The sequence below is a fragment of the Bison bison genome, unplaced genomic scaffold (genome assembly GCF_000754665.1).
Source record: "Bison bison bison isolate TAMUID 2011002044 unplaced genomic scaffold, Bison_UMD1.0 scf7180017864132, whole genome shotgun sequence".
NCBI classification, from domain to species: Eukaryota; Metazoa; Chordata; class Mammalia; order Artiodactyla; family Bovidae; genus Bison; species Bison bison.
The window spans coordinates 372,482-399,699 of NW_011494704.1; the positions used below are offsets into that span (position 1 = coordinate 372,482).

At 38.5% G+C, this 27,218-nt stretch overlaps 1 protein-coding gene across 1 annotated transcript in view; it reads left to right on the forward strand.

Annotated features, from left to right (window-relative positions):
- ENPP3 (ectonucleotide pyrophosphatase/phosphodiesterase 3) overlaps positions 1 to 27,218 on the forward strand; it is an 89,431-nt gene that overhangs the window by 20,576 nt on the left and 41,637 nt on the right. The window contains exons 3-11 of the mRNA XM_010839685.1: positions 852 to 974; positions 2,740 to 2,865; positions 6,504 to 6,564; positions 11,652 to 11,749; positions 17,452 to 17,531; positions 19,316 to 19,435; positions 19,978 to 20,087; positions 21,546 to 21,611; positions 22,254 to 22,326. Coding sequence (XP_010837987.1) covers positions 852 to 974; positions 2,740 to 2,865; positions 6,504 to 6,564; positions 11,652 to 11,749; positions 17,452 to 17,531; positions 19,316 to 19,435; positions 19,978 to 20,087; positions 21,546 to 21,611; positions 22,254 to 22,326 — 857 coding nt within the window. The remainder of the gene's footprint in view (positions 1 to 851; positions 975 to 2,739; positions 2,866 to 6,503; positions 6,565 to 11,651; positions 11,750 to 17,451; positions 17,532 to 19,315; positions 19,436 to 19,977; positions 20,088 to 21,545; positions 21,612 to 22,253; positions 22,327 to 27,218) is intronic.

A 27,218-nucleotide genomic window follows, 5' to 3' on the forward strand; every position in this document is an offset into this window, starting at 1 on the left:
ACTGTTTCCACTGTTTCCCCATCTATTTCCCATGAAGTGATGGGACCGGATGCCATGATCTTCGTTTTCTGAATGTTGAGCTTTAGGCCAACTTTTTCACTCTCCACTTTCACCTTCATCAAGAGGCTTTTTAGTTTCTCTTCACTTTCTGCCATAAGGGTGGTGTCATCTGCATATCTGAGGTTATTGATATTTCTCCCGGCAATCTTGATTCCAGCTTGTGTTTCTTCCAGTCCAGCGTTTCTCATGATGTACTCTGCATAGAAGTTAAATAAACAGGGTGACAATATACAGAGTAACAATTTACTCTTCTACTCCTTGCATTATTTCCTCTTCAAAATTTTTCCCTTTTTCTCTTGTTTGTCTTGATCCTTCATGTTGGATGCTATCTTGCTGTACTTAAAAGTCTGGTGACCATCTGTTCCATTGAAGAGTAAGACTTGTTCATCCTTTTTTTGTCATTGTGGCTATCCTCCATGTCTGCTGCCTCTGTGATGAAAGCAACTCCTCCCACTTTCTTCCAAATTATGAGCCTTCTATTCTGAAGTGGGAGATGGGGTCCAGACTTTCAACCAATTTCACTACATTTAGCCTCTGTTTGTCCCTCCTACCCTCTCCTAATGGCCCCTGGTGTCTTTGAGCCTGGGACTTCTCTGCAGTCCTGGGGAAAAGCCAGTTATTATTGTATTACACATTATTTATCACTTTGCACTCATGAGTCAGGTAATGCAATAAAACTTATCTATTTTTCTGTCCTAATCTGTGCTGGGTACTTCTTGTGCTTCCACCATCAAACTTTGAGACTTTGGATAACTGCTGAGCACTGATTGCCTTATCCCTTCACCCTACAGGCAGCTGCAGAAAAAAATGCTTTGATGCTTCACATAGAGGACTAGAGGGCTGCCGGTGTGATGCGGGATGTAAAGACCGAGGCGACTGCTGCTGGGACTTTGAAGACACCTGTGTGCAATCAAGTACGAACTCTGAGAGCAAGTTTATTAGCATGTTGGTTGTGTGATCATTAATGCATATGCAAATACTTGCCAGACACTTGTGTGTTAATAGTTTGCTTGGACTGACGTAACAAAGTCCCACATACTGAGTGGTTTAAGCCACAGAAATTCTGGAAACTAGAAGTCCACATTCTAAGTGTTGGCAGGGTTGGTTCATTCCAAGATTGTGAGGGAGAATCCGTTCCTTGCCTCTTTCTAGGTTTTGGTAAATTGCTGGCTATCCTCGGTGTTCCTTGGCTTGTGGCAGCAAAACTCAAAAATCTGCCCTTATCTCCAGATGACCATCTCCCCGTTTCTTCACAGTCTTCCCTCTGCATGTGTTCACGTCTAAATTTCCTCTTGTTACAAGAAGAATACCAGCCACACTGGGTTGGGACCCATGCTAATGACCTCATTTTAATTTGTCTGCAAAGAACCTTTTCCAAATAAGGTCACATTTGTAGTCATGGGGGAAGAGAGTTAAGACTTCAGCATTTTGGGGAAGGGACACAATTCAGCCCATAACACCTTGTATTCAGGATCTAGCATTACCCTGTCCTCTTTTTCAGTATTCTAAAGATAGAATTCACACTTTGTTTAGTTGAGGTTGAGGAATAACAGTCTCCAGCAGATAAAATACTGTCAAATTATACACATTTCAAAGGCAAGTTTTCCTATGGCTTGTCATCTTATTCAATTTCAGTTTTAGTGGTTCTTGGAGAGCATAAGACTCCTATAGAAAGCTGGTGATTCTTGGTGATTCTGATGCCAGTACTCCATAGAACACACCTTGAGAAACATTGTTCTTTTTTTTAAAATTTACTTATTTTAATTGGGAGAAACATTGTTCTTGAGGTGGAAGAGACAATTTAGTTTGCGATATCTAATTTTCTAGGAAGTCATGGAAAGCGGTGGTGGTGTGTCTAGTGGTTTAATGATATTGAAGATTAGAACAGTAGAGCTTCTTACATTATTCTGAAAAGGGCTTGAGGTAGAGGATAACCCAGTATGGATAAGCTCTGTATTCCCTTTAATTCATTATTAAAAATCTTTTCTTTCTAAGTACATAATATATAATGAAGAATGAAGAACACTGCATGACTGAAACATACAGCTGTCACCTAGCCAATGCATTTGTCTGATCATAGGGCTGACATTAATGCCAATCACCATTTCCTGGCAGGTGGCCCTTTAGGAAGCAATCTCCTCTAGATTTACTGAAACTGATCTCACATTAAGTGCCTATTTTGGAAAAATACCAGAGGCATGTTGGGGAGCTGATCTACCATTCTTTCACTGTCAGCTGGAATGTACGCTGGCTGCCTGTGTTCTTACAGACCTGACCATGTTATTGTTACTTCTGTTGTCACTGCCTCTTCCTTGATGTCGGTCCTTAGATCAGGCTGGGCAGGCTGCTCCTGGGTGGCAATGGTCCCTCAAGGCTGGTAGTTCTTCTACCCTTGGGTGGGAATAGGACAGGTGTTCAGTTTCTCCAAACTCAGAGGTGTACCTGATAGGTAGACCAGAACCACAGCTTATAAAGCTACATTCCTCTCTGCCACCCATGCCAAAAGAGGAAAAGTGGTGGATTGCCCCTCATTTGTGTTATGTATTTTCATTTGTGGATGCAGATAAACTAAGAATTTGACTGTATGATAATACAAGAAGAAATGCATAAAGTTTATATTTTTGGTATTGGATGCTTAAAAGAATTGCATGCTCAAAACTAAATTGTGTAATTCTTCAGCTCAAATATGGACATGCAATAAATTTCGCTGTGGGGAGACCAGATTGGAATCCAGCCTTTGCTCTTGCTCAGATGACTGTTTACAGAGGAAAGACTGCTGTGCTGACTATAAGAGTGTTTGCCAAGGTAAGCAGGTGTTGCCCCTTTGCCTCCATGAGTTCAGTGACCCTAGAGCTGGCCTAGGCTGCAAATATTAAAACCAGTCAAAGAATTTTTAGCCACTCTGTGTGGAATAAAAGACTCAATGTGTTTACTGTGAGAAGAAATGTGTTTTGTGTATGATAGAGAAAGGGAGCTCATAGCATAGATATCATAGAAGAAAAAACTCAACGTTCCATGTTGTCTATAGAGCAAGCTCTTTTTCAGCCCAATGACTATGGTAGACATCCTTGTGGTTTGAAACATGGGATGGCAGATCCTAAAGTTAAAACATTGCAAACGAGATTCTCTGACCCAAATAGCAGTTGGTTAAACCAATAGGATTGTTGAGACAACTATGTCCTAAGTCATTGGTTTAAGGGCTGATTTAGGACTGGCGAGAGGTCATGCAGAGCCAAGATGAGAATCCAGGTTTATCAATACCTGATTTCACTTGCATTGCTACTTTAGGGGTGCAGATTAAAAAAAAATCACCAATCTCTCTGAATATCTGATGAGACTTAAGAAAAATGCACACATACATTTAGCAACAAAATTGCTTCAAGTTTTGCTGAAGCAATTGCTGTCAACCCTTTTCTCATAATCAACATGTGTAATATCTTTAGACAAAAAAGAGATTAAATTGAATTTTGATTTTTTTTAAATAGGAAGAAAATGTTATAGTAGAAACATTATTATCCCTTAGTAGAAAATAGGTTTTGCACTAATGGACAAATCAGTTTTTATGCAAAATATAATTGAAAATCAGCTAAGAAGGGCAATCAGAAAGGAAAGTAAAAGTGCTAAATGGTAAGTCTGTTTTTAAATAATAATTGGTACTTAACAGAGAATATTGTGTCATTAAAAATCCGTCTAAATTCACAAAGCAAGTATAGTTTCCAGTTTGCTTGTTTCTCTAATAAATTCACTGACCATACTGCCTCTGACCTTTGTAGTCTCCAGCCTTCTACCCTAATTTTATAACTCTTAACTTTTTATCTCAATAATGATTCTCTGGTCATGTGGTACATTTTCTCACTGAATTCATTGCACAGTATTTCTTAAATTTAGCAAAAACAAAAGCAATTGTTACAGGCAATGGTGAAGTTTACCATTACCACTAATTAATTACTTTGATGGTGTTCCCTGAATCATTTCAGTTTATTTTTTAAACAAAAGTAAATGTTTTCTCACTCTAAGAATTCAGCACTTTACAGATGTAAATGATTCTTGCCAAAATTGTGTCTCTAGGCAGGAGCTGGAGGGAATTTGAATAATTTTGTGCAAGAAACCAGCTAGTTACTTTTATATTTTAAGTTTAGAATTTTGAAAAAAAAATTAATTTCTAATGTATAGATGGAAGAGAACAGTATGTTTTTACCATAGGTCCGTCACCTTTCTTCAGCAATGATCAACTCATGACCAATCTTGTCTCATGCTGACACAGTGAAATTTTCAAAAAGATCAAAATATGACTCTACATACAATATTGTAAAGTAATTAGCCTCCAATTAAAATAAATAAAATAAAAAAGAATGTCACAGAAAATTTAAACCATATCAAACACTTTCCAGAAATAACTTAAAAAAAAGATAAAAAGATAACTCTAATAAATACAAAGCAAATATATCAAAAAGTCATTAACTCATTAAGGAGATAACCAACTGGAGTGTTAAGCTGGTTCAGAGGAGCAGAGACTAAGTATACATAGAACTGAAAGAATGTTGGAACAATATCACTAAAGATATAATGTTTGGTGGGACACAAATGGCTTGCTTTGTTACAGGACAATTTACCTGCTATTAGACAAGAATCAGTTACACTGTTATTAGTTTTCTACTGATTAAATGAATCCTTGTGTGTGTACTCAGTCACTCAGTCCTGTCCGACTCTTTGTGACCCCACAAACTTTAGCCCACCAGGCTCCACTAGGCTCCGCTGTCCATAGCACACTGGAATGGGTTGCCATTTCCTCCTCCAAAATGCTATCCTTACTAAGGTATAAAATAAATAGTAAAAGATAAGCTAGATAAAGGTATATACTTTTAGGCAATCAGACAATCCAGAGCGGGGCTTTTAAGATTATAATAATTACCAGCATGACATTAAAATGAAGTCTAATTATCAGTTATCCTTTTGCTCATTTTCAAGTTTTGGAGTTTTTTCTTAATAAAATACCCCCAACCTATCTGTGAAAATTTTAGATTACATCAAAGGAAATCCTAATGTTAGTATCATTCATCTATAAATATTTTTAGCATGTATCTAAAAAAGATGAACATTTAACAAAATTAGAGTACCATCAATATATCTAAAAATGTCTTCAGTAATTATAATATTATCAACAAATATCTAATCTGTGTTCAGATTTTTCTGTTTCATGATATTAAAAAATATTTATTTCAAGTAGGATCCAAAGAGATTTCAGACATTTCAATTGGCTGATATATTTCGAGTCCTTTAAAAGTAGGTTTTCCTTTCCTTTACTTTCTCTCATGCAATTTACATGTTGGATAAATGGAGTCATTTATTCTGTAGAATTTTCCAGTCTGGGATTTGTAGATCAGATCTTCTGTGACTTAAGCATTTTGTCTTCTCCCATATTTCCTGCAAACTGGTAGTTAGAACTAGAGGACTGTTCAGATTCAAGTGTCTACCTATCTGTCTATCATGTATCCTTCACACTTAGTGGTGTTACTTCCATCAAGAGGCATATCTGTCTGTTTGGGGTTATTTTGGTCATGTTAGGCATGTATGATGATTGCACAGATTCATTGCATGTGTGCTGAGTTGCTAAGTTGTGTCCAACTCTTTGTGACCCCATGGACTATAGTCCATTAGGAGTTGCAAATGATGGCATTCATATTAGATCATTTCTACTTCATTAATGAGTTGAAATGTTCCATAAACAGAAGCATCCATGGAGTGAGAATTTTTAAGTTATGATCTTAAAAATTTGTTCAATCTTTCCCATTTAATATCAATATCAATTATTCTCCTTGGTTATTTCTCCTTTATTCATGCTTTCTTTTCATTTTTCTTTAGACTATATACCTATGTCAATTAAAGGGCCCCTGGTAGCTCAGTTGGTGAAGAATCTGCCTGCAGTGCAGGAGACCCAGGTTTGATCCCTGGGTTGGGAAGATCCCCTGGAGAAGGGAATGGTAACTCATTCCCGTATTCTTTCCTGGGAAACCCCATGGACAGAGGAACCTGGCGGACTACAGTCCATGGGGTTGCAAAGAGCCAGACACGATTGAGTGATTAACACTTTCATTTATTAAACTCATTTTTTCCCTAGTGGTTGGGAAAGCATTGTCTTTCAGGGAAAAAACATTATTTGGAAAAAAAAAAAAATAAAAGAAAGAAGAAATTGTCCCTTTCCAGCTAAAAGAATTCCCTTTGTTTTCTTGGTAAAGATGGGTTTCTTGATGCTGTTAGTATAGATTACTGACCTGTGCGAATTGCTAAGGCACTGACCTTGCCAACATGTGAACTAGTATTTAACACGTTCTGTATGAATTTCGTCATTGGAGTAGCATGAATTAAGTCATTTGGAAAGATCATATCCATTGAATGTTGGTTTCTCTTTTCTTGTCTAAAGATGTTGATCTTATGCTTTTCAGGAGAAACCTCATGGGTGGATGAAGATTGCAGCACAGCCCAGCAGCCTCAGTGCCCAGAAGGGTGAGACGGACATGGCCGTGTTTATCCTCCTTTAATAGATGCACATGGAAATGTAGTTAAGGCAGGATGAAATTTCCTCCACCATGTTTACATTTGAAAACAAAACAGTTAACAAAAGATTACATTTCTTGTAGCTCCCAACTCACAACACACTTTGGTTTGCTTTATTGTTAACAAAGCAACTTGTATTAAGTTATTATCTTACAACAATGAAGTATTTGTAGTAACATCCCAAGGTCCTATAAAAATCAGAACTAGAATTTAGATCTAAATGAGGTTAGCCCAAACTCTTTTTCCATTGTCATCCTGACCCTTCAGATTTATTCTCACTGAGGGAAAGGGAAGAGAATTGTCCATGGAAGGCCTCACTGTGAAAGGTGGACCTTGGAGAATGGATGAGGAAAACTCTGTCAGATGGGCATGGCTGATGAACATGGGAGGCATCACACCTCACCCCACCTTCCCAGGACTTGGTCCAGCCCTTGAAGTATGCCCCATGTCCCCTTGCAGTCAAGGTGGATTTCCCCTTTGCCTCTGGTATTCCTTTCTGCCCTTCATCTGCTTCACTCTTCCCGCCCAAGCAGTGGGAACATGATAGTGAGACAAAAAGAGAAAACACTATCAGGCTATAGAAAGAATTGATGGAGACATTTTTAGATAATATTACTTCATTTAAAAAAATGTGTGTGGATAATGTGTATATTTGTATATCATGTTACTTTGGTTTATACCAGATCCAGCTACCCTCTTCAGAAGTTTCTAGGTAGAAGAGTAAAGAATTTAGAATTAAAAATAAAAGACTTGAGTTGGGGTCCTTGCCTGTGACTAAACTCCAGGAGTTGGTGATGGACAGGGAGGCCTGGCATGCTGCAGTCCATGGGGTCACAAAGAGTCAGACACAACTGAGCAACTGAACTGAACTGAACACAAATTGCAATATGTCACTTAAATTCCTGGATGATTGTTTTCTACACACTGTAAACAGTCCAAATTTTCCATTCTTATTTTTTGAGATGTAGTTCTTGTTCATTGAAGTATTCATGCTTAAGTATAATTTTTAGAAAGTCAGAAACCTGTGTAATATAGATATAGAATATTTCCAATATATAGAATATTTCCATGTCCCCAGAAAGATGTCTCTGTTCTGATTTTCATCACCACCAGTTCAGTTCAGTTCAGTTCAGTCGCTCAGTCATGTCTGACTCTTTACGACCCCATGGACTGCAGCACGCCAGGCTTCCTCGTCCATCATCAACTTCTGGAGCCTGTTCAAATTCATGTCCATCAAGTCAGTGATGCCATCCAACCATCTCACACTCTGTCGTCCCCTTCTCCTTCTGCCTTCAGTCTTTCCCAGCATCAGGGGCTTTTCCAATGAGTCAGCTCTTCACATCAGGTGGCCAAAGTATTGGAGTTTCAGCTTCAGCATCAGTCCTTCCAATGAATATTAAAGACTGATTTCCTTTACGATTGACTGTTTTGATTTCCTTACAATCCAAGGGACTCTCAAAGGTCTTCTCCAGCACTATAATTTATGCTGATTGTATACAGCTTCTCTGTCTTTGGCTTCAAAGAATATAATCAATCTGACTTCGGTATTGACCATCTGGTGATGTCCGTGTGTAGAGTCATCCCTGTGTTGTTGGAAGAGGGTGTTTTCTGTAATCAGTGCATTCTCTTGGCAAAAGTCTATTAGCCTTTGCCCTGCTTCATTTTGTACTCCAAGGTCAAACTTGCCTGTTACTCCAGGTATCTCTTGATTTCTACTTTTGCATTCCAGTCCCCTGAAATGAAAAGGATGTCTTTTTTGGGTGTTAGTTTTAGAAAGTCTTGTAAGTCTTCATAGAACCATTCAACTTTAGTTTCTTCAGCATTACTGGTCAGGGCATAGACTTGGATTACTGTGATATTGAATGATTTGCCTTGGAAACTAACAGAGATCATTCTGTTTTTTTTGAGATTGCATCCAAGTACTACATTTTGGACTCTTATGTTGATTATGAGGGCTACTCCATTTCTTCTAAGGGATTCTTGCCCACAGTAGTAGATATAATGGTCATCTGAGTTAAATCAGCCCATTCCAGTCCATTTTAGTTCACTGATTCCTAAAATGTCAATATTCACTCTTGCCATCTCCTGTTTGACCACTTTCAATTTACCTTTATTCATAGATCAGGTTCCTATGCAATATTGTTCTTTACAGCATCGGAAATCCACAGCTGGGTGTTGTTTTCACTTTAGCTCTGTCTCTTCATTCTTTCTGAAGTTATTTCTGCACTGTTCTCCAGTAGCATACTGGGCACCTACCTACCTGGGGAGTTCATCTTTCAGTGTCATATCTTTTCATATTGTTCATCACCATAGATTCATGTTTTAGAATTTTATGTAAATACACTCATACCATATATCCTTTTAAGTCTGTCTTTTGTTTTCTTTTATTGTTTGCTTAACCCAATGTTTCTGAGACTCATAAATGTTATTGTATGCATTGTTTATCTCACATGGGCTTTTGCACAGTGTGTTTTATCTGAGTGAAACATTGGTCCCTTTCTCTTTTCATATCATTTCTGTTTGTTCTTTAGGGGTCAGTTCACATGTCATACCCTCTGGAGAGCCTACTCTCACCTTACCAAGACTGAACCTATGTACTTGAATAGCATCCTGTACCTAAATCTAGTCCTTGATCACTTCTGTTTACTTCTTAATTTCATCCCCTAGATAAGGGCTTCTCTGGTGGCTCAGATGATAAAGAATCTGCTTGCAATCCAGGAGACTGGATTTGATCCCTGAGTTGAGAAGATCCCCTGGAGAAGAGAATGGCAACCCATGCCAGTATTCTTGCCTGGAGAAGCCAGACAGAGGAGCCTGGTGTGCTACGGTCCATGGGGTCTCAAAGAGTCAGACACAACTGAGTGACTAAACACACACACACAGTTAAAGGCTATAATTCCTTAATTCCTTTATTCTCAGTATCTAGCACAGGTGATAAGTTCCCTGGTGACTCAGATGGTAAAGCCTCTGCTTGCAATGCGGGAGACCAGGGTTCAATCCCTGGGTTGGGAAGATCCCCTGGAGAAGGAAATGGGAACCCACTCCAGTACTCTTGTCTGGAAAATCCCATGGATGGGGGAGCCTGGTGGGCTGTAGTCCATGGGGTTGCAAAAGAGTTGGACAGGACTGAGTGACTTAACTTTCACTTTCACTTTTTTAGCACAAGTGAAATGAAGTGAAAGTCGCTCAGTCGTGTCTGACTCTTTGCGACTCCACGGACTATACAGTCCTTGAATTCTCCAGTCTAGAACACTGGAGTGGGTAGCTTTTCCTTTCTCCAAGGGATCTTCTCACCCCAGGGATTGAACTCAGGTCTCCCACATGGCAGGTGGATACTTTACCAGCTGAGCTATCAGGGAAGCCCATCTAATGCAAAGCCCATCTCAGATATTTGTTAAATGGGTTACTCTTCAGTAAGTGCATATTCTGGGAAACCAAATGGACATCGTCCAGACTCTCCTCACAATTTCCTTTATAATTTGCAAATAGATGGCTATGCTAATTTATTTTTTTAGCTCTACTCAAACATATTGAGAGAAACTGAAATTATTTTTGTTTTTAGCTGATAACAGCATTCAAAATTTTCTTTATGATAATACTGGGCATTTGTCAGAATTTTTAAAGACGTATTGTAACCAAATTCCTTGGAAACACATATTCTTATTCAAAAGTATAGATAAACTGCTTGAGCACAGAGTTGAAAATTTCTTTGCCATTCTTATTTGCATGCACTGTGTTTAGAATTCAAAACAAAGTTACTGTGTTCATAGCTGTTATTCGTAATAGCCCTAAACTGGAAAGTATCCAAATGCCCATCAACAGGATGAATCAGTTGTGGTTTATTCATTCACTGGACTTCTAGACAGCCATGAGAATGAATGATCTACAACCATATGCAAAATTATGGATGGACCTCAAGCATAATGTTAAGTAAAAGCAGCCAGACACAGTGGAATACACACTGTATGATTCTGTTGCGTATAAATCTAAGTACAAAAATAGACACAGCTAATTTATGCTGTTAGAAGTCAAGACATTGATCATCTTAGTGAGGTGTGGTTTGCAGAAGTTTTTGACTAGATGAGAGCGTGAGGGAAAGATTCTAAGTAATATCCTGTTTTGTGATCTGGGTGATGGCTATACAGTGGCGTTCAGTATGGAAAAGAATTATGAAGCTATACATCTTTAATTGTGTGTGTATAAAATACAAATGCAATTTTAGAAGTGAAAAAATATTAGATGGAAAAAAAGATAGTCACTGGCTATAACCCAAAGTTAACTTTCATTATTGTAACTTACATACTCATCTAAAATGAGATTGTAATGCTTTGGAAGTTAATACTAATATCCTGAAAGTTCAAAAATGTAGAACTTCAGAATAATAAAACATAAGTTTCAGAGTTCATGAATTCCATATCACAATAACAATAGTTGTATCCAAAAAGTAGTAGAATAATTATAACATATAATTTTGAGTGTGAGCATTGAACTCAGGAATCATTGCTTTTGGATCTTTAGCCAAAGCCAGAATTGTGAAAGGTCTACAACATAGAATTCCATTTCTGTTGATGTTTTGTTAGTGAAGAGAATAGATTTCAAGTCTTGCTGAGGCCGAAGCCCCTGACTTTTCTTCTCCACTCTTTGCCTGTTCATTGTAAATGCTCAGGGCTAGACAAATTTCTTACATGGTATACTTGGGTGTCACAGATAGCCCGTGACAAGGAGCAAATGGAAATAAAGTTAGGCAAAACTGTTTAAACTCTAGAACTCAAAAGAAGGTAGATTCCCAAGTTGAAAGATGCAGATAATTTATGTAACACCTTAAAAAAATATTGTACATTTTTATATGGATTAACAATGTACTGGAAACACTGATTGTAAAGGGAAATAATATTTAAAAAGAAAAAGGAAAACTTAGAACTATTTCTGACTTACTTTCTTAGCATTCTCAAATTTAGAGAATTGTAAGTGGTACAGAAAAGAGTCTTTTTGAAAAAATAAAAATACTGGTCTAAATTTTTGTTTTTCATTTTCAGGTTTGACCTGCCACCAGTTATTTTGTTTTCCATGGATGGATTTAGAGCTGAATATTTACAGACATGGAGTACTCTAGTACCTAACATCAATAAACTGAGTAAGCCTCCTACAATCAGATGTGTATGGATGACAGATTAACTAGTTAGTTAATCTCTAAATAGTGCAGCTTTCTTTTTAACCTTTAATGTTAGTGATTTGTCTCAGCCCAGGTCCTCTCAAGAGTTTTGATGACTTCACTAATGATATCTATTTTACACTTGTTGGCTCCTCCTTCTTTTTTTGCAGCATGCTCACCCTTTTGTTTATTTTGATTTGTTTTGTAATTGAATATAACTTCTGCTCTATGAAAATCTGTTCCTAGATAACGTATCAAAAATGGTGCCTGTCATATCTAGGTTCTGGGTTTTAGCAAGGTGAATATGACCAGTAAGAATAGGAACCTGAAGGAACCTGAGGAGACCAGACAGACCAGCATATACCAAGGCTCCCATAGGTGAAGGGGCTTCCCTGGTGGCTCAGTGGTAAAGAATCTGCCTGCCAATGCAAGAGATGCGAGTTTGAACCCTGGTTTGGGAAGATCCCCTGGAGAAGGCAATGGCATTCCACTCCAGTATTCTTGTTTGGGAAATCCCATAGGCAGAGGAACCTGGTGGACTACAGTCATGGGGTCACAAAGAGTTGGACACAGCAACCAAACAACAACAACCATAGGTGAAAAGTCCAGTATTTCTGTCCAGTTCTGGAATCAAGATGCCTGGAACCTGGCTCCACCTCTTACTAGCAAGCTTACTTCCCCTGTTGGTGCCCCAGTCTCTACATCTGTAAAATGTTCACTTCCCACCTAATAGAAATACCACTAGATTATATACATAGTGTACCTTGGATGGTTTTAAGTTATTACTATAATTGTCATTTTTATTGCCATCTTTATCATGATGTTGTACTTCTGTGTTAGGGCACAATTTTATAAAGTTAATAATAGAGAGGAATGGAGTAATAAACTATATACGGGAAAAAAATCTGAAAGAGAATAGATACATGTGCAACTGAGTCACTTTGCTGTACACTTGAAACTAACACAACATTGTAAATAAACTATACTCCATTATAAAATAAAAATTAAAAAAAAAAGAGGAATAGAACAACCAAGGACACAAAGCTAAGAAATATCAGAGGGTTGGCTCCAGGGCCCACACTGTTCAGTGCTCTGCAATTCTTCTCTTACTTCCTCCTTTTGTTAGGCCCTCTTTTACCTCCATGGTCCTCAAATTTTATGACAGTTTTATTTTCCTCCAAATTATTTTTTTTTAAAGCTGTTTGACTCTAAGCTGATCACCTTTTCTGGACCTTAGATTCATCATTTGTAAAATGAGAGGATTCAGTTCAGTTGCTCAGTCATGTCTGACTCTTTTCAACCCCAGGGACTGCAGCATGCCAGGCTTCCCTGTCCATCACCAACTCCCAGAGCAGTATGAAAATTTTACAGTATGAAAATGAGAGAATTAGACATAATTATTTCTACTGCTAATTCCAGCACTAACATTCCTTGACTGTAGAAAGATAAATTACTTCCCCCTGCAACACAAAGGGCTTTGTCTCTTCAGCCTCCTCCTCACTCTTTGAGGCAGATCTTAAGGTAACAGATTAAGAGGTTGGGTCTCTGACAGAACTGGCTCCAAATTCAGGATTTGTCACTTGCTGCTGAGTCACTGTGTCCTGGAAAGTAATTAACAACACTCAGTTTCTATTTCCTTATCTGCATTTCCTCTAGTAGTCTAGATAGCAAAACCTGGGTCCCAAAGGGAATTTATCTAACCAGGCTGAACCAAACCCCTTTAGAAGTGGAATTATTTGATTTGTTCATCCCACAGAAAGTTGGAAAGGACACCAGTGAAATATTGGGCCATTGAGAGTCTTCCCTTTTGAAGATTTAAACTATTTTGTAATAGTTTAATAGTCTCTTTAATGTGTGAAGACATCACCAAGGCAAAATGGGCTCTTCATTTCTAGGAGGCCCAATTAAGAGTAGGTGTGGTAAAAGAGTTAGGATTAGGACCTCCAGAGAATGGTAGGCTTGAGATGAGGTATGTGACAGAAGGCATCACTTTAAGGAAGGCTAGGACTTCATCTCCAGTGTCCCATCAAACTGCCTGGAGACTGAGCATGGTCTAATACCACAGTGCCGTGAGATATACCAGTGACTACCAAAGGGTCATGGACTCTAGTGAGAACATTTTCTTGTCTCATTGTGGATGAGAACAGACAAAAGAAGGTCCAGGATCAGCAAACTGTCAAGTGAGATAGAAGTAATTTGTCTTGAACTGGAAGTCAGATTTCTTGGAAAGTTAGATGTGAAACGGGTTATGAGAAGACTAGTAGTAACCATGCTTGTGTCCCAGGGATAAATCTCACTTGACTTTAGTGTATGATCCTTATAATGTGCCACTGCATTTGTCTTACTAGTATTTTGTTGAATTTTTTTGCTCTAAATTCATGAAGGTATTGGCCTGTAATTTTCTTTTTCTTTAGTATCCTTATCTGGCTTTGGCATCAGGGTAATGTTAATCTCATAAAATGAATCTTAGCGTATTCTCTCCTCTTTGTTTGTTTTTTGGCAAAGTTTGAGAACTGGCATTAATCCTTCTTTAAAGGGCTTCCTTGATAGCTCAGCTGGTAAATAATCTGCCTGTGATGCAGGAGTCCCCGGTTTTATTCCTGTGTCAGGAAGATCCCCCAAAGAAAGGATAGGCTACCCACTCTAGTATTCTTGGGCTTCCCTGGTGGCTCAGTTGGTAAAGAATCCACCCGCAATGTGGGAGACCTGGGTTTGATCCCTGGGTTGGGAAGATCCCCTGGAAAGGCTACCCTCTCCAGTATTTTGGCCTGGAGAATTCCATGGATTGTATAGTCCACGGGGTGGCAAAGAGTCGGATATGACTGAGCAAATTTCACTTTCACTTTTCACTTTCCTTCTTTAAATATTGGCATTAATCCATCTTTAAAGGGCTTTCCTGATAGTTTAGGTAAAGAATCTGCCTGAAATACAGGAGGCCCCAGTTCGATTCCTGGGTCAGGAAGACCCTCTGGAGAAAGGATAGGCTTCTTTAAATATTAGGTAAAATTAACTTGTGAAGCCATCTTGGGCTTTTCTGTTAGGAAGTTTTCCATTACTTGTTATTGGTCGGTTCAGATTTTCTATTTCTTCATAATTCAGACTAGAGAAGCATTGGAAGTGTTAGTCACTCAGTCGTGTCAACTCTTTGTGACCCCATCAACTGTGTAGCCCACCAGGCTCCTCTATCCATGGAATTTTCCAGGCAAGCATACTGGAATGGGTTACCGTTTCCTTCTCCAGGGGATCTTCCCGACCCAGGGATTGAACCCCAGGGCTCCTGTATTGTGGGGAGACTCTTTACATTTGTTCATAATAGTCTCTTATAATCCTTTTTATTTCTGTAGTGTTGGCTTCTGACTTTACTGGAGTCTTCTCTTTTTCCTAATGTAGCTAAAGTTTTGTCAATTTTATCTTTTCAAAAAACCTACTTTAATTTTGTTGATTTTTAAAATTGCTTTTCTCTTCTCTGTTTCACTTATTTCTGCTATAAGCATTATTGTTTTTTTCTTTTTCGCTGACTTTGGAGTTTGCTTGTTCTTTTTCTAGTTCCTTAAGGTATAAAATGAGGTTGTTTGTTCAAAATTTCTTCTTTTTTCAATGTAGCTGTTTACTGCTATGGACTCCTTTCCTTGAAGTGCTTTTGCTGCATCTGTACATTCTTCAGCTATTTTATCTCCTCATCAATTCAGTCTTCTATTCCTTCTTATAGTTTATAGTTACTATGGGTATATATTTATTCCATATATGTTTTCAAATTTTTGGTTTACTTTCTTTTTAAAAAGACGTTTTTTAAGGAACAAAATATGCAAATAATAAACTTTAAAAAATGATATTGAAAGTTACAACAGATTCTTTCCTGATCTTCCTACTTTTTCTCTACAGAAGCAACTATTCTTATTAATTTATTGTGCATCCTTCCAAAATTATCCTGTTCAGTCATAATTTAAATGATTAAGATCAGGAAGAAATGATGGTAGGTCTTGCTTATGATGAGCTGTTCTCTAATAGCTCTTGTTCAAAGGCAGGTGGTCAAAAATGGTAGCTTGAATCTGTAGATAGTCCACAGATCTGTAGATGTCCTGTTTAAGACTAGAAAAGTGTCATGTTTTTATATCACTGGTAACTTAGGTTGCTTTTTATTTTATGCTCTGTGCCTTTAGACACATTTAAGAATTTGAACACATTATACACGCTTCAGGGAAATAAAAGCAGAAACCTTTTATCTCTCTTTATTGTATGATTGTCTTCTCCACTTAAATTCTTCTAATTATGTCAGTAGATTAGATCTCATTTTATTTTTCTTATCATATGATTTCATAACATATTAAATATATCTTTGTCTATTTGAGGACAAGGTTTATTTGTTGGTGATATTGACTAAAAAAGAAAAATGGTTATTTTAATCTTTGATTATACATTATGACCTAGAGCAAGCTTCAGGTTCAAGTACATCAGAACCACTTGGGGCACTTGCTAGAAATGTAGTGGTTTTTTTTGTTTTTTTTTTTTAAGCTCCTTTCCCTCCACCTTTCAACCCTCACCATTCCCACCAGAGTCCTATTTAGTAGACTTAATATTGGATCCAAGAAGATTCTGAAGGAGGAAATTCCTGGATCATATTGGAAATACTGGTTTCCTGGCTGGGAAGGAGACCAACTCCAAGCCTATTTGAGAAAAACTTTATTATTTGCAGATGCAAAGTTTGTTGCTTTCTGGACAACAATCATTTGCACCTTTTGTTTTAACCTAAATAGAATCTCTCGTGGTGAAGTTCTCTTTTAGAATTAGAGGTGATAGAATTTTGGTACAGAAAATGTCTCATACGTCACTCTTGCAGAGGAAATAGTAATGTGCCTTAGTGGTTCTGACTTTCTTGAGCAAGGTTATTGCACAGATGAAAACAACAAAATAACTGAAAGCAAAATTAATGCCATGCTTTGTGGAAAACAGAGCACAGGAAACTTCACTGATCAAATGGAAACTGTACTGAAAATAATAAGGTGGAAAGTTAATTTTGTAAACATTACTACGTGGCATGGGCTTGTGCATTCACACAAGTCAAATTCCTTTTCAGTTATCTAGACAGTTGTATTGGCTTTTGCTATATTGGGAAGCAAATATTATATAGAAAATTTTACTTTAATGAGCCAAGTCAGAAAGAGAGGAACAGCAAACGCAAATACAACTGGCACGGTGTTAAAAGTTTAGGGTCTTTTAAGCTCAAGTGTCAGCAATCTGGGTCTGTGGGCCAAATCTGACCCACTCTGCTTATTTCCGTATGGTCTGCTAATGCTAAGAATTGTTTTCATTCTTAAATGGTTGGGAAAAAAAAAGAATGCCTTGTGCCACACAAAAGAAATTACATGAAATTTCTTTGTCTTGATGTCTACAAATACAGTTTTGTTATAACAGAGCCATGCCATTTGCTCAAAGCCTATTTATTTATTATCTGGCTCTTCACAGAAAAATTTTCCTGATCCTTGACTTAGCACTCTCCTCTCCTGAAAACTGTCATTCCTTGAGAGGAATTTTAAGCATCAGCATTTTAACCTCTTTCTATCTGCAATTCACCCCCTGGTTAGTTTTCTATTTCTCTGGGAAACTTTCATGTTCATATTTTTAGTTATTCAAACAACTTCTGAGGAAGAAACAACGTCTTAATTTCCCACTATCCTTTGTTGCAGAAACATGTGGAGTTCATTCACAATACCTGAGACCTGCCTATCCGACCAAAACCTTCCCAAATCATTATACCATTGTCACGGTAAGTGCTTCATCCAGTGGCAAGACTGACAGACCCCCGAAGGGACTGACCACACCAGACATGCTGAGGCAGGAGCTGGCCAAGCCACAGATTCAGGATCATGTGTGGTAGCGATCACAGCTTAATTCAGGCTGGGAAGAAATGTCTGAGTATGAGGCCAATCCAGGGCTATGAGAAGTTATCTATGAATGAGTGTCCCGGTGCTCAGCTCATTTATCTCTGCGATAGGCCAGGATAGCCTCTGGAACATGGGAAATACCCTCTACTCTGATCTTTTGATTAGCCCCCATTTATCTGAAGGTCTGTGGGAATGGTAGGCTATGTATGAAGACAGCCACTTTGATGTGGAGAATCTCTTTCCTATCTAGTTTTAAAAATTATATTTAATTTGGTGAAGTCTCTTGTTTCATAGTTGAATTCAAACTGGCTATATCTCTTTAAATAAAGCAAATAAAGCAATGAATTCTCCTCAGTGTACGAGAAGACGTACGTGAAAGAACTCAAAGGAAGATTAAGTTTTTTAATATTTATAGATTCAGGGCACATCTTAAGGAGTCCTATGCCTCAACCTTTCTTGCCAAAGAATATTATATTTTTACTACTTTGCATTTAGTCTTTTATTACTGTGTGTTAGTTGCTCAATCGTGTGTGACTCTTTGCAAGCCCATGGGCTGTAGACCCCCTGGCTCCTCTGTCCATGGGATTTCCCAAGCAAGAATACTGGAGTGGGTTGCCATTCCCTTCTCCAGAGGATCTTCTTGACCCAGGGATCAAACCCAGGTCTCACGACTGAGCAACTGAGCGCACGCACCGTGCGCGCACACACACACACACACATATAAGTCTACATACATAATATATAATACATATGTGTGTGTGTGCTCATACATATATACGTATGTTGTTGTTTAGTCGCTAAGTCATGTCCAACTCTTTTGCAACACCATGGACTGCAGCCTGCCAGGCTCCTCTATCCGTGGAATTTTCCAGGCAAGAATACTAGAGTGGGTTGCCATTTTCTACTCCAGGGGATCTTCCTCACTCAAGATTGAACCCACATCTCTTATATCTTTTGCATTGGCAGGTGGAATTTTTTTTTACCACTAGCACCACCATATGTCTATATAAATAAGGGATTATGCATAAGTGCTATTAATATTCTATATATGTGCATGTATCCATATTCATATACATAGTAATGTTCTGAAATAATGACCCTAAAAGTCTATCTAAATGTAGTTATAATTGCCTATGGTATCATAGACATTCAGTGAAAATGTGTGGAATGATTGAATGAGTCTTTGTGACCAGACTAAATGAATGACTGGATTGATGGATGAATGACAGGGAGAAGCACAGAGACTTGACAGGCTTCCTTCTAGAGTGCTGATAACACATTTTAACCCATTGGCCAACATCTGATACTTAATAGCTTCTATGTAACAAGTATCTTGCTCTTATTGCCAGTAAACCAGTGTCTAATCATTATTGTAATATAGAATCTATAATTAGCAGTTATTAATAACATAAGAGTAAAATTAAAACCATCAACACAAATCATCTTCCTAACATCATTCGTTTGCAGCTATAGACCATGGTGGAACTGGTGTATATGTAATAGTAATATATGTATTTGGTATTTGGGTTCAGATCTAGGGGTTTTATATTGAAAGGTATATGACTTCTTTTCCAATAAGAGTTACAGGTCTTATGCTATTTCAATTTAAATGCATGTTTTGTTAATGTATTATCTTAAATCTTTTTTTCTGAAATTATCATTTTAGGGGTTATATCCAGAATCACATGGCATCATTGACAATAATATGTATGATATAAACCTCAACAAGAATTTTTCACTTTCTTCAAAGGAGAAAGATAACCCAGCTTGGTGGCAGGGGCAACCAGTATGTGTCATTCTCCATTTCCCCACATGACAATGGATCACTCTTCTCTCTCCACTCTGAGTTTTATGTTGTCTTTTTAATTTCTCAGGGCTAAGGGTGGGAAGGTGTTTCAGTACTATTTATAATTATGATTTGAATCTTTTCAATGTATATAATTGTTCACCTAAGTTGCCTTGAGACTTGGATGTTGAATTATAAATATATCAACCTGGAAGTTACTCAGAAAGCTTATCTGTTAACTTTTTAACTCATTATATTTTATAAATCTTTAAAAAGGAGAGAAGAACTGTACAATTTTACCAATTTGAAAAATGATCTTTCTTATTGCCTTCCTATGTTTTTTGATTTTTGAAGTGGATACCTAGATAATAACTTTTTAAAACTGCTGCAAGGACAAATTCAAAACAATTTAAACACCTTTTAATAATTAAATACATTTTTCAATGGTTTAATATTGTTCAGTTTCTCATAAATAGTGCCATTTCTACTCAAACTGATTATTTTCTTGACCTCCACTTATTTGAAAATTTCTCTTCTTATAGATCTGGCTGACAGCAATGTATCAAGGTTTAAAAGTTGGTACTTACTTTTGGCCAGGATCGGATGTAGCTATAAATGGCACCTTTCCTTCCATATATAAGATTTACAACAGGTAGGAAAACACCTGCAAATGTAATCCCATCTAGGCAGGAATGATTTGAATTTTTTGTTTGTTTTTTGGTCTTGATCATAATGGTAATTTTATTTTTCCAGTTATTTGGGCCAAAAATCTTGAAATCAATGTTGATTCCTCCCTCTTACATCCCTTATCAGTTTGTCAGTAAATGCTTGTGCCTCTAATTCAAGCTATATGCAGTCTGAGAATTTTTGATTACTTCTAGCACTAACTCTGGTTTGAGCTGTCCTCCTCTTTTGCCTGTATTACCTCAGTTGCTTTTTGACATATCTCCCTCTTTCTATGTCTGTTTCCTGTAATCTATTCTCAATTCATCAGCCAGAATAATTATTTTAAAAAAACAAGTCTGAATACGACACTGTTTTGCACCCCTCACTTTCAAGGCTCTCAGTTTCATACAGAATAAAGCCAACAAGCCCTGGTTGGTATGAGCCCTGCTATCCCCTTGCCTCTTAGACTCCTTTCCTACTATTTTCCATTCTTTCACCCTTCTCAAGCCATACTGACCTTTTTGGTGACCCCAGTACATCAGGACACCAAGCTTGCTTCCACTGCAGGGCCTCTGCGAAGGCTGTTCCTCTGCCCAATATAATCTGACTTCATTTATCTGCATAGCCTGCTCCCTCACCTCCTTCTGGCTGTTGCTCAAAAACTACCTTATCAATACTGTCTTAGCCTGATCACACTAAGATTTCAAATTCAAATCCTCCCACTTGAGTTTCTCCAGTGTCCCTTATTCTGGTTCTCGTCTTCCTTTTTTCCCCCATAGCATTTATCACCTTTTAATACACTATGTAATTTATTTATGGGCATCACTGACTCAATGGACATGAGTTTGAGCAAACTTAGGGAGATAGTGAAGGACAGGGAAGCCTGGTGTGCTTCCCTGTGTTCGTGGGGTCACGAAGCCTGGTGTTCATGGGGTCACAAAGAGTCTGACACAACTTAGCGACTGAATGACAACCAAAGGCCTATTTATTGTTTCTCTTCCTTGACTCGAATATGACCTCTAGGAAGGAAGGCATCTTTGGTTTTCTCACTGATAAGTTCCACTTAAAAGGAACAAAATTATGGCTGACAATAGATAGTACACAGAACTGCACAAATGAATGAAGTGAACAAAAATAAGAAAATTGAATGGATGAATAGTAACTAATGTAAAATGATTTTATTTTAATTGGAGTAACAGTGAAGGAGAGATGAATGAGAAGGAAAGAAAGCAATACACAATCTATATCAAGGCACAAGTATCTCTGTACAGGTGTTGAAAACAGGAATCTGTTCGAGTAATATTAAATCCCTTTCAGTGTTCTTATAGTATAAGAACACAAAAGAAGCATCCGAAAATATCAATCTGCCTTCTTGAGTAGGAATATAATGAAGTTCTCCTTGAGTTGATGAATTTTTTAAAGTTATTTTTACTTTTCATTTCAGAAGTGTCACATATGAAGAGAGGATCTTTACATTGTTAAAGTGGCTGGACCTACCCAAAGCTGAAAGGTAATACTTAGTGTCAGGGAAGTGCTGGCTCAGCAGGATATCTGTGGGAATAAAGTGAAAGTATTTCTTTACTTTAAATGACTATTTGGGGAGAAAAAACAAAACAAAACAAAACTTGGCATTTCCTTTTTATGGGCATTTTTCAAGAATTATTCCTATAACTAGGCATTTAAAGAAAGAACTTGTGTGGCAGAACAAAGGATCGGTAAAAGTCATAAACCAGGAAACACAAAGGGCTGAAGCACATCAAGAGAGGCCTTAACAGCAAGAACAGGACAGATTTTTCAGAACTGAGTCAGACCAGTGCTTACACCCTGGAAGGTCTTGTTTACTTCCTGCTGGACCACTGTTCCTGCCAAGGCCAAGTGGAACCACTGGGCCTGGATGAAGAGAAGGAGGTGAAAGGGGAAGTCACCCAGTTGTGTCTGACTCTTTGTGACCCCATGGACTATACAGTCCATGGAATTCTCCAGGCCAGAATACTGGAGTGGGTAGCCATTGCCTTCTCCAGGAAGACAAGGAAAGACCAGAGGAAAAGAGGAGGAAGCTGCCACAAAGTTCCAGATCCACAAGTCTGCCAGATCCAACAGGTACCTCTATTCCAAATGGATAACGTCTCTCTCCGTTTCGATTTTACCCTAGACCTGACTTTTACACCATATACGTGGAAGAACCTGATTCTCAAGGACACAATTATGGACCAGTCAGTGCCGGAGTAAGTTTTTCTTTTTTAAATAAAGGTAAACTCATCTGAACTTTACCCACAACATGAAATGCTATTCTTTAATTTCCACTGAGTACAAGTGTATGTGATATATATATGAAGACATAAAAACAGTTAAAAATATAAAAAATTATCTGCTTTATTAGCCACAAAAGAGTTAAAAGTCTGAAAAGAATATCTGTCTTATTAACCACATCTTGATTAATTTGATAACATTTATTGAATACTTAGATGCTGTGTTGTTACTTCACGTAACAAGAACATCAAGGCTAGATCCTGTGTGTCAATATGTTAATGCACCCCATTTCAAGCCATGTCACCTGGAAGTCCATTGTGGACTATCCAGCTGTCAATCAAACCACAGTTCCCTAAGAATTCATATAATTAGACGATATATTACTGATCAGGAAGAGTTATTCCCTGTCTAAACCCCCATTACAATTAAAGTAGACTCTTCAATACTTGTCTCTTCATTATCTAAACCATTTTGTACTTACTACAGAAATATAGTCCTTAAGTATGATTTTTTAAACAAGCTGATTCTCTTCTAAAACCCACTCGAGCCTGCATTGTCCTAGACACAATACAAAGGGGTAAAGGTCCCGTGAGCATGGTGTCTCCCTACCCCATGGAGAATCACATCAAGGGTGTCCTTAGTTGGAATGCAAGTGTGTTTATTTTGCTAGTGTGACTTAGCTGCTGGTTAGAAATAACCCTCTTTTTCCTTCTCATTAAATCAAAGTGATTTCTAATATAAGCCGCGCTCAAGTCTGACCACTTTGAACCCATTGTTTTTCTTAGTTGCTCACCTGTGTCTGACTCTTTTGCGACCTCATGGACTGTAGCTCACCAGGCTCCTCTGTCCATGGGATTTCCCAGGCAAGAAGAGTAGAGTGGGTTGCCATTTCCTACTCCAGGGTCTCTTCCTGACCCAGGGATTGAATCCACATTTGTTGCAGCTCCTACCTGGCCTGACAGATTCTTTACCACTGAGCCACCAGGAAAGCCCATGGAACCCATTAGTCCCCTTTTATATTTCGATGCCACCCTTGACTCACAGAATTCAAAACTTAATCAGGTTATTCTAAGAGTGAATGGCTTCAGTTCAGTTCAGTTCAGTCCCTCAGTCGAGTCTGACTCTTTGTGACCCCATGGACTGTAGCACACCGGGCTTCCCTGTCCATCACAAACTCCAGGGGTTTACTCAAGCTCATGTTCATTGAATCAGTGATGCCACCCAACCATCTCATCCTCTGATGTCCCCTTTCTCTTCCTGCCTTCAATCTTTCCCAGCATCAGGCTCTTTTCAAATGACTCAGTTCTTCACATCAGGTAGCCAAAGTATTGGAGTTTCAGTTTCGACATCAGTCCTTCCAAAGAATATTCAGAACTGATTTCCCTTAGGATGGATTGGTTGGATCTCCTTGAAGTCCAAGGGACTTTTAAGAGTCCTCTGCAACACCACAGCTCAAAAGCGTTGATTCTTTGGCACTCAGCTTTTTTGATAGTCCAACTTTCACATCCATACAGGACTACTGGAAAAACCACAGCTTAAACTAGATAGACCTTTGCTGGCAAAGTAATGTCTCTGCTTTTTAATATGCTGTCTAGGTTAGTCATAACTTTCCTTCCAAGGAGCAAGCATCTTTTAATTTCATGGCTGCAGTACCATCTGCAGTGATCTTGGAGCCCCCCAAAATAAAGTCTGTCACTGTTTCCACTGTTTCCCCATCTATTTCCCATGAAGTGATGGGACCGGATGCCATGATCTTCGTTTTCTGAATGTTGAGTTTTAAGCCAACTTTTTCACTCTCCTCTTTCACTTTCATCAAAAGGCTTTCTAGTTCTTCCTCGCTTTCTGCCATAAGGGTGGTGTCATCTGCATATCTGAGGTTATTGATATTTCTCCTGAAATCTTGATTCCAGCTTGTGCTTTATCCAACCCAGCGTTTTTCATGATGTACTCTGCATAGAAGTTAAATAAGCAGGATGACAATATACAGCCTTGACGTACTCCTTTCCCTATTTGGAACCAGTCTGTTGTTCTATATCCACTTATAACTGTTGCTTCCTGACCTGTATACAGATTTCTCAGGAGGCAGGTCAGGTGGTCTGGTATTCCCATCTCTTTCAGAATTTTCTACAGTTTATTGTGATCCCCACAGTCAAAGGCTTTGGGGTAGTCAATAAAGCAGAAGTAGATGTTTTTCTGGAACTCTCCTGCTTTTTCAATGATCCAACAGATGTTGGCAATTTGATCTCTGGTTCTTCTGCTTTTTCTAAATCCAACTTGAACACCAGGATGTTCACAGTTCATGTACTGTTGAAGTACATTACTTTACTAGTGTGTGAGATGAGTACAATTGTGTGCTAGTTTGAGGATTATTTGGCATTGCCTTTCTTTGGGATTGAAATGAAAACTGATCTTTTCCAGTCCTGTGGCCACTGTTGAGTTTTCCACATTTGCTGGCATATTGAGTGCAGCACTTTCACAGCATCATCTTTCAGGATTTGAAAGAGCTCAACTGGAATTCCATCACCTCCACTAGCTTTGTTTGTAGTGATGCTTCCTAAGGCCCACTTAACTTCACATTCAAGGATGTCTGGCTCTAGGTGAGTGATCACACCATCATGATTATCTGGGTCGTGAAGATGTTTTTTTGTATAGTTCTTCTGTGTATTCTTGCCACCTCTTCTTAATATCTTCTGCTTCTGTTAGGTCCCTACCATTTCTGTCCTTTACTGTGCCCATCTTTGTAGGAAATGTTCCCTTGGTATCTCTAATTTTCTTAAAGAGATGTCTAGTCTTTCTCATTCTATTGTTTTCCTTTATTTCTTTGCACTGATCACTGAAGAAGGCTTTCTTATCTCTCCGTGCTATTCTTTAGAACTCTTCATTCAAATGGGTATATCTTTCCTTTCCTCCTATGCCTTTCACTTCTCTTCTTTTCACAGCTATTTGTAAGGCCTCCTCAGACAACCATTTTGCTTTTTTGCATTTCTTTTCCTTGGGGATGGTCTTGATCCCTGCCTCCTCTACACTGTTATGAACATCCATCCATAGTTCTTCAGGTTCTCTATCAAATCTAATCCCTTGAATCTATTTCTCATTTCCACTGTATAATCATAAGGGATTTGATTTAGGTCATACCTGAATTGTCTAGTGGTTTTCCCTACTTTCTTCAATTTCAGTCTGAATTTGACAATAAGGAGTTCATGATCTGAGGCACAATCAGCTCCCTATCTTGTTTTCACTGACTATCTAGAGCTTCTCCATCTTCGGCTGCAAAGAATATAATCAATCTGATTTTGGTATTGACCATCTGGTGATGTCCATGTGTAGAGTCTTCTCTTGTGTTGTTGGAAGAGGGTGTTTGCTATGACCAGTGCGTTCTCTTGGCAAAACTCTATTAGCCTTTGCCCTGTTTCATTCCGTACTCCAAGGCCAAATTTTCCTGTTACTCCAGGTATTCTTGACTTTGTACTTTTGCATTCCAGTCCCCTATAATGAAAAGGACATCTTTTTTGGGTGTTAGCTCTAGAAGGTCTTGCAAGTCTTCATAGAACCATTCAAATTCAGCTTCTTCATCATTACTGGTCGGGGCATAGGCTTGGATTACTGTGATATTGAATGGTTTGCCTTGGAAACTAACAGATATCATTCTGTCATTTTTGAGATTGCATCCAAGTACTGCATTTCAGACTCTTTTGTTGACTATGATGGCTACTCTGTTTCTTCTAAGGGATTCTTGCCCACAGTAGTAGATATAATGGTCATCTGAGTTAAATTCGCCCATTCCAGTCCATTTTAGTTCACTGATTCCTAAAATATTGATGTTACTTTTGCCATCTCCTGTTTGACCACTTCCAATTTGCCTTGATTCATGGACCTAACATTCCAGGTGTCTATAAAATATTGTTCTTTACAGCATCAGACTTTACTTGCATCACCAGTCACATCCACAACTGGGTGTTGTTTTCACTTTGGCTCTGTCTCTTCATTCTTTCTGGAGTTATTTCTCCACTGATCTCCAGCATATTGGGCATTTACAAACCTGGGGAGTTCATCTTTCAGTGTCCTATCTTTTTGCCTTTTCATACTATTCATGGGGTTCACAAGGCAAGAATTCTGAAGTTGTTTGCCATTCCCTTCTCCAGTGGACCATGTTTTGTCAGAACACTCCATGACCCATCTGTCTTGGGTGGCCCTACACAGTATGACTCCTAGTTTCACTGAGTTAGACAAAGCTGTGGTCCATGTGATCAGATTGCTTAGTTTTCTGTGATTGTGGTTTTCGGTCTGTCTGCCTTCTGATGGAGAAGGAAAGAGGCTTATGGAAGCTTCCTGATGGCAGAGACTGATTGAAGGGGAAATTTGTTGTTGTTCTGATGCTCAGGGCCATGCTCAGTTCAGTTCAGTTCAGTTGCTCAGTTGTGTCTCACTCTTTGCGACCCCATGAATCGCAGCACGCCAGGCCTCCCTGTCCATCACCAACTCCCGGAGTTCACCCAGATTCACGTCCATCGAGTCAGTGATGCCATCCAGCTAGCTCATCCTCTGTCGTCCCCTTCTGCTCCTGCCCCCAATACCTCCCAGCATCAGAGTCTTTTCCAATGAGTCAACTCTTCGCATGAGGTGGCCAAAGTACTGGAGTTTCAGCTTTAGCATCATTCCTTCCAAAGAAATCCCAGGGCTGATCTCCTTCAGAATGGACTGGTTGGATCTCCTTGCAGTCCAAGGGACTCAAGAGAGTCTTCTCGAACACCACAGTTCAAAAGCATCAATTCTTCAGCGCTCAGCCTTCTTCACAGTCCAACTCTCACATCCATACATGACCACAGGAAAAACCATAGCCTTGACTTGACGAACCTTTGTTGGCAAA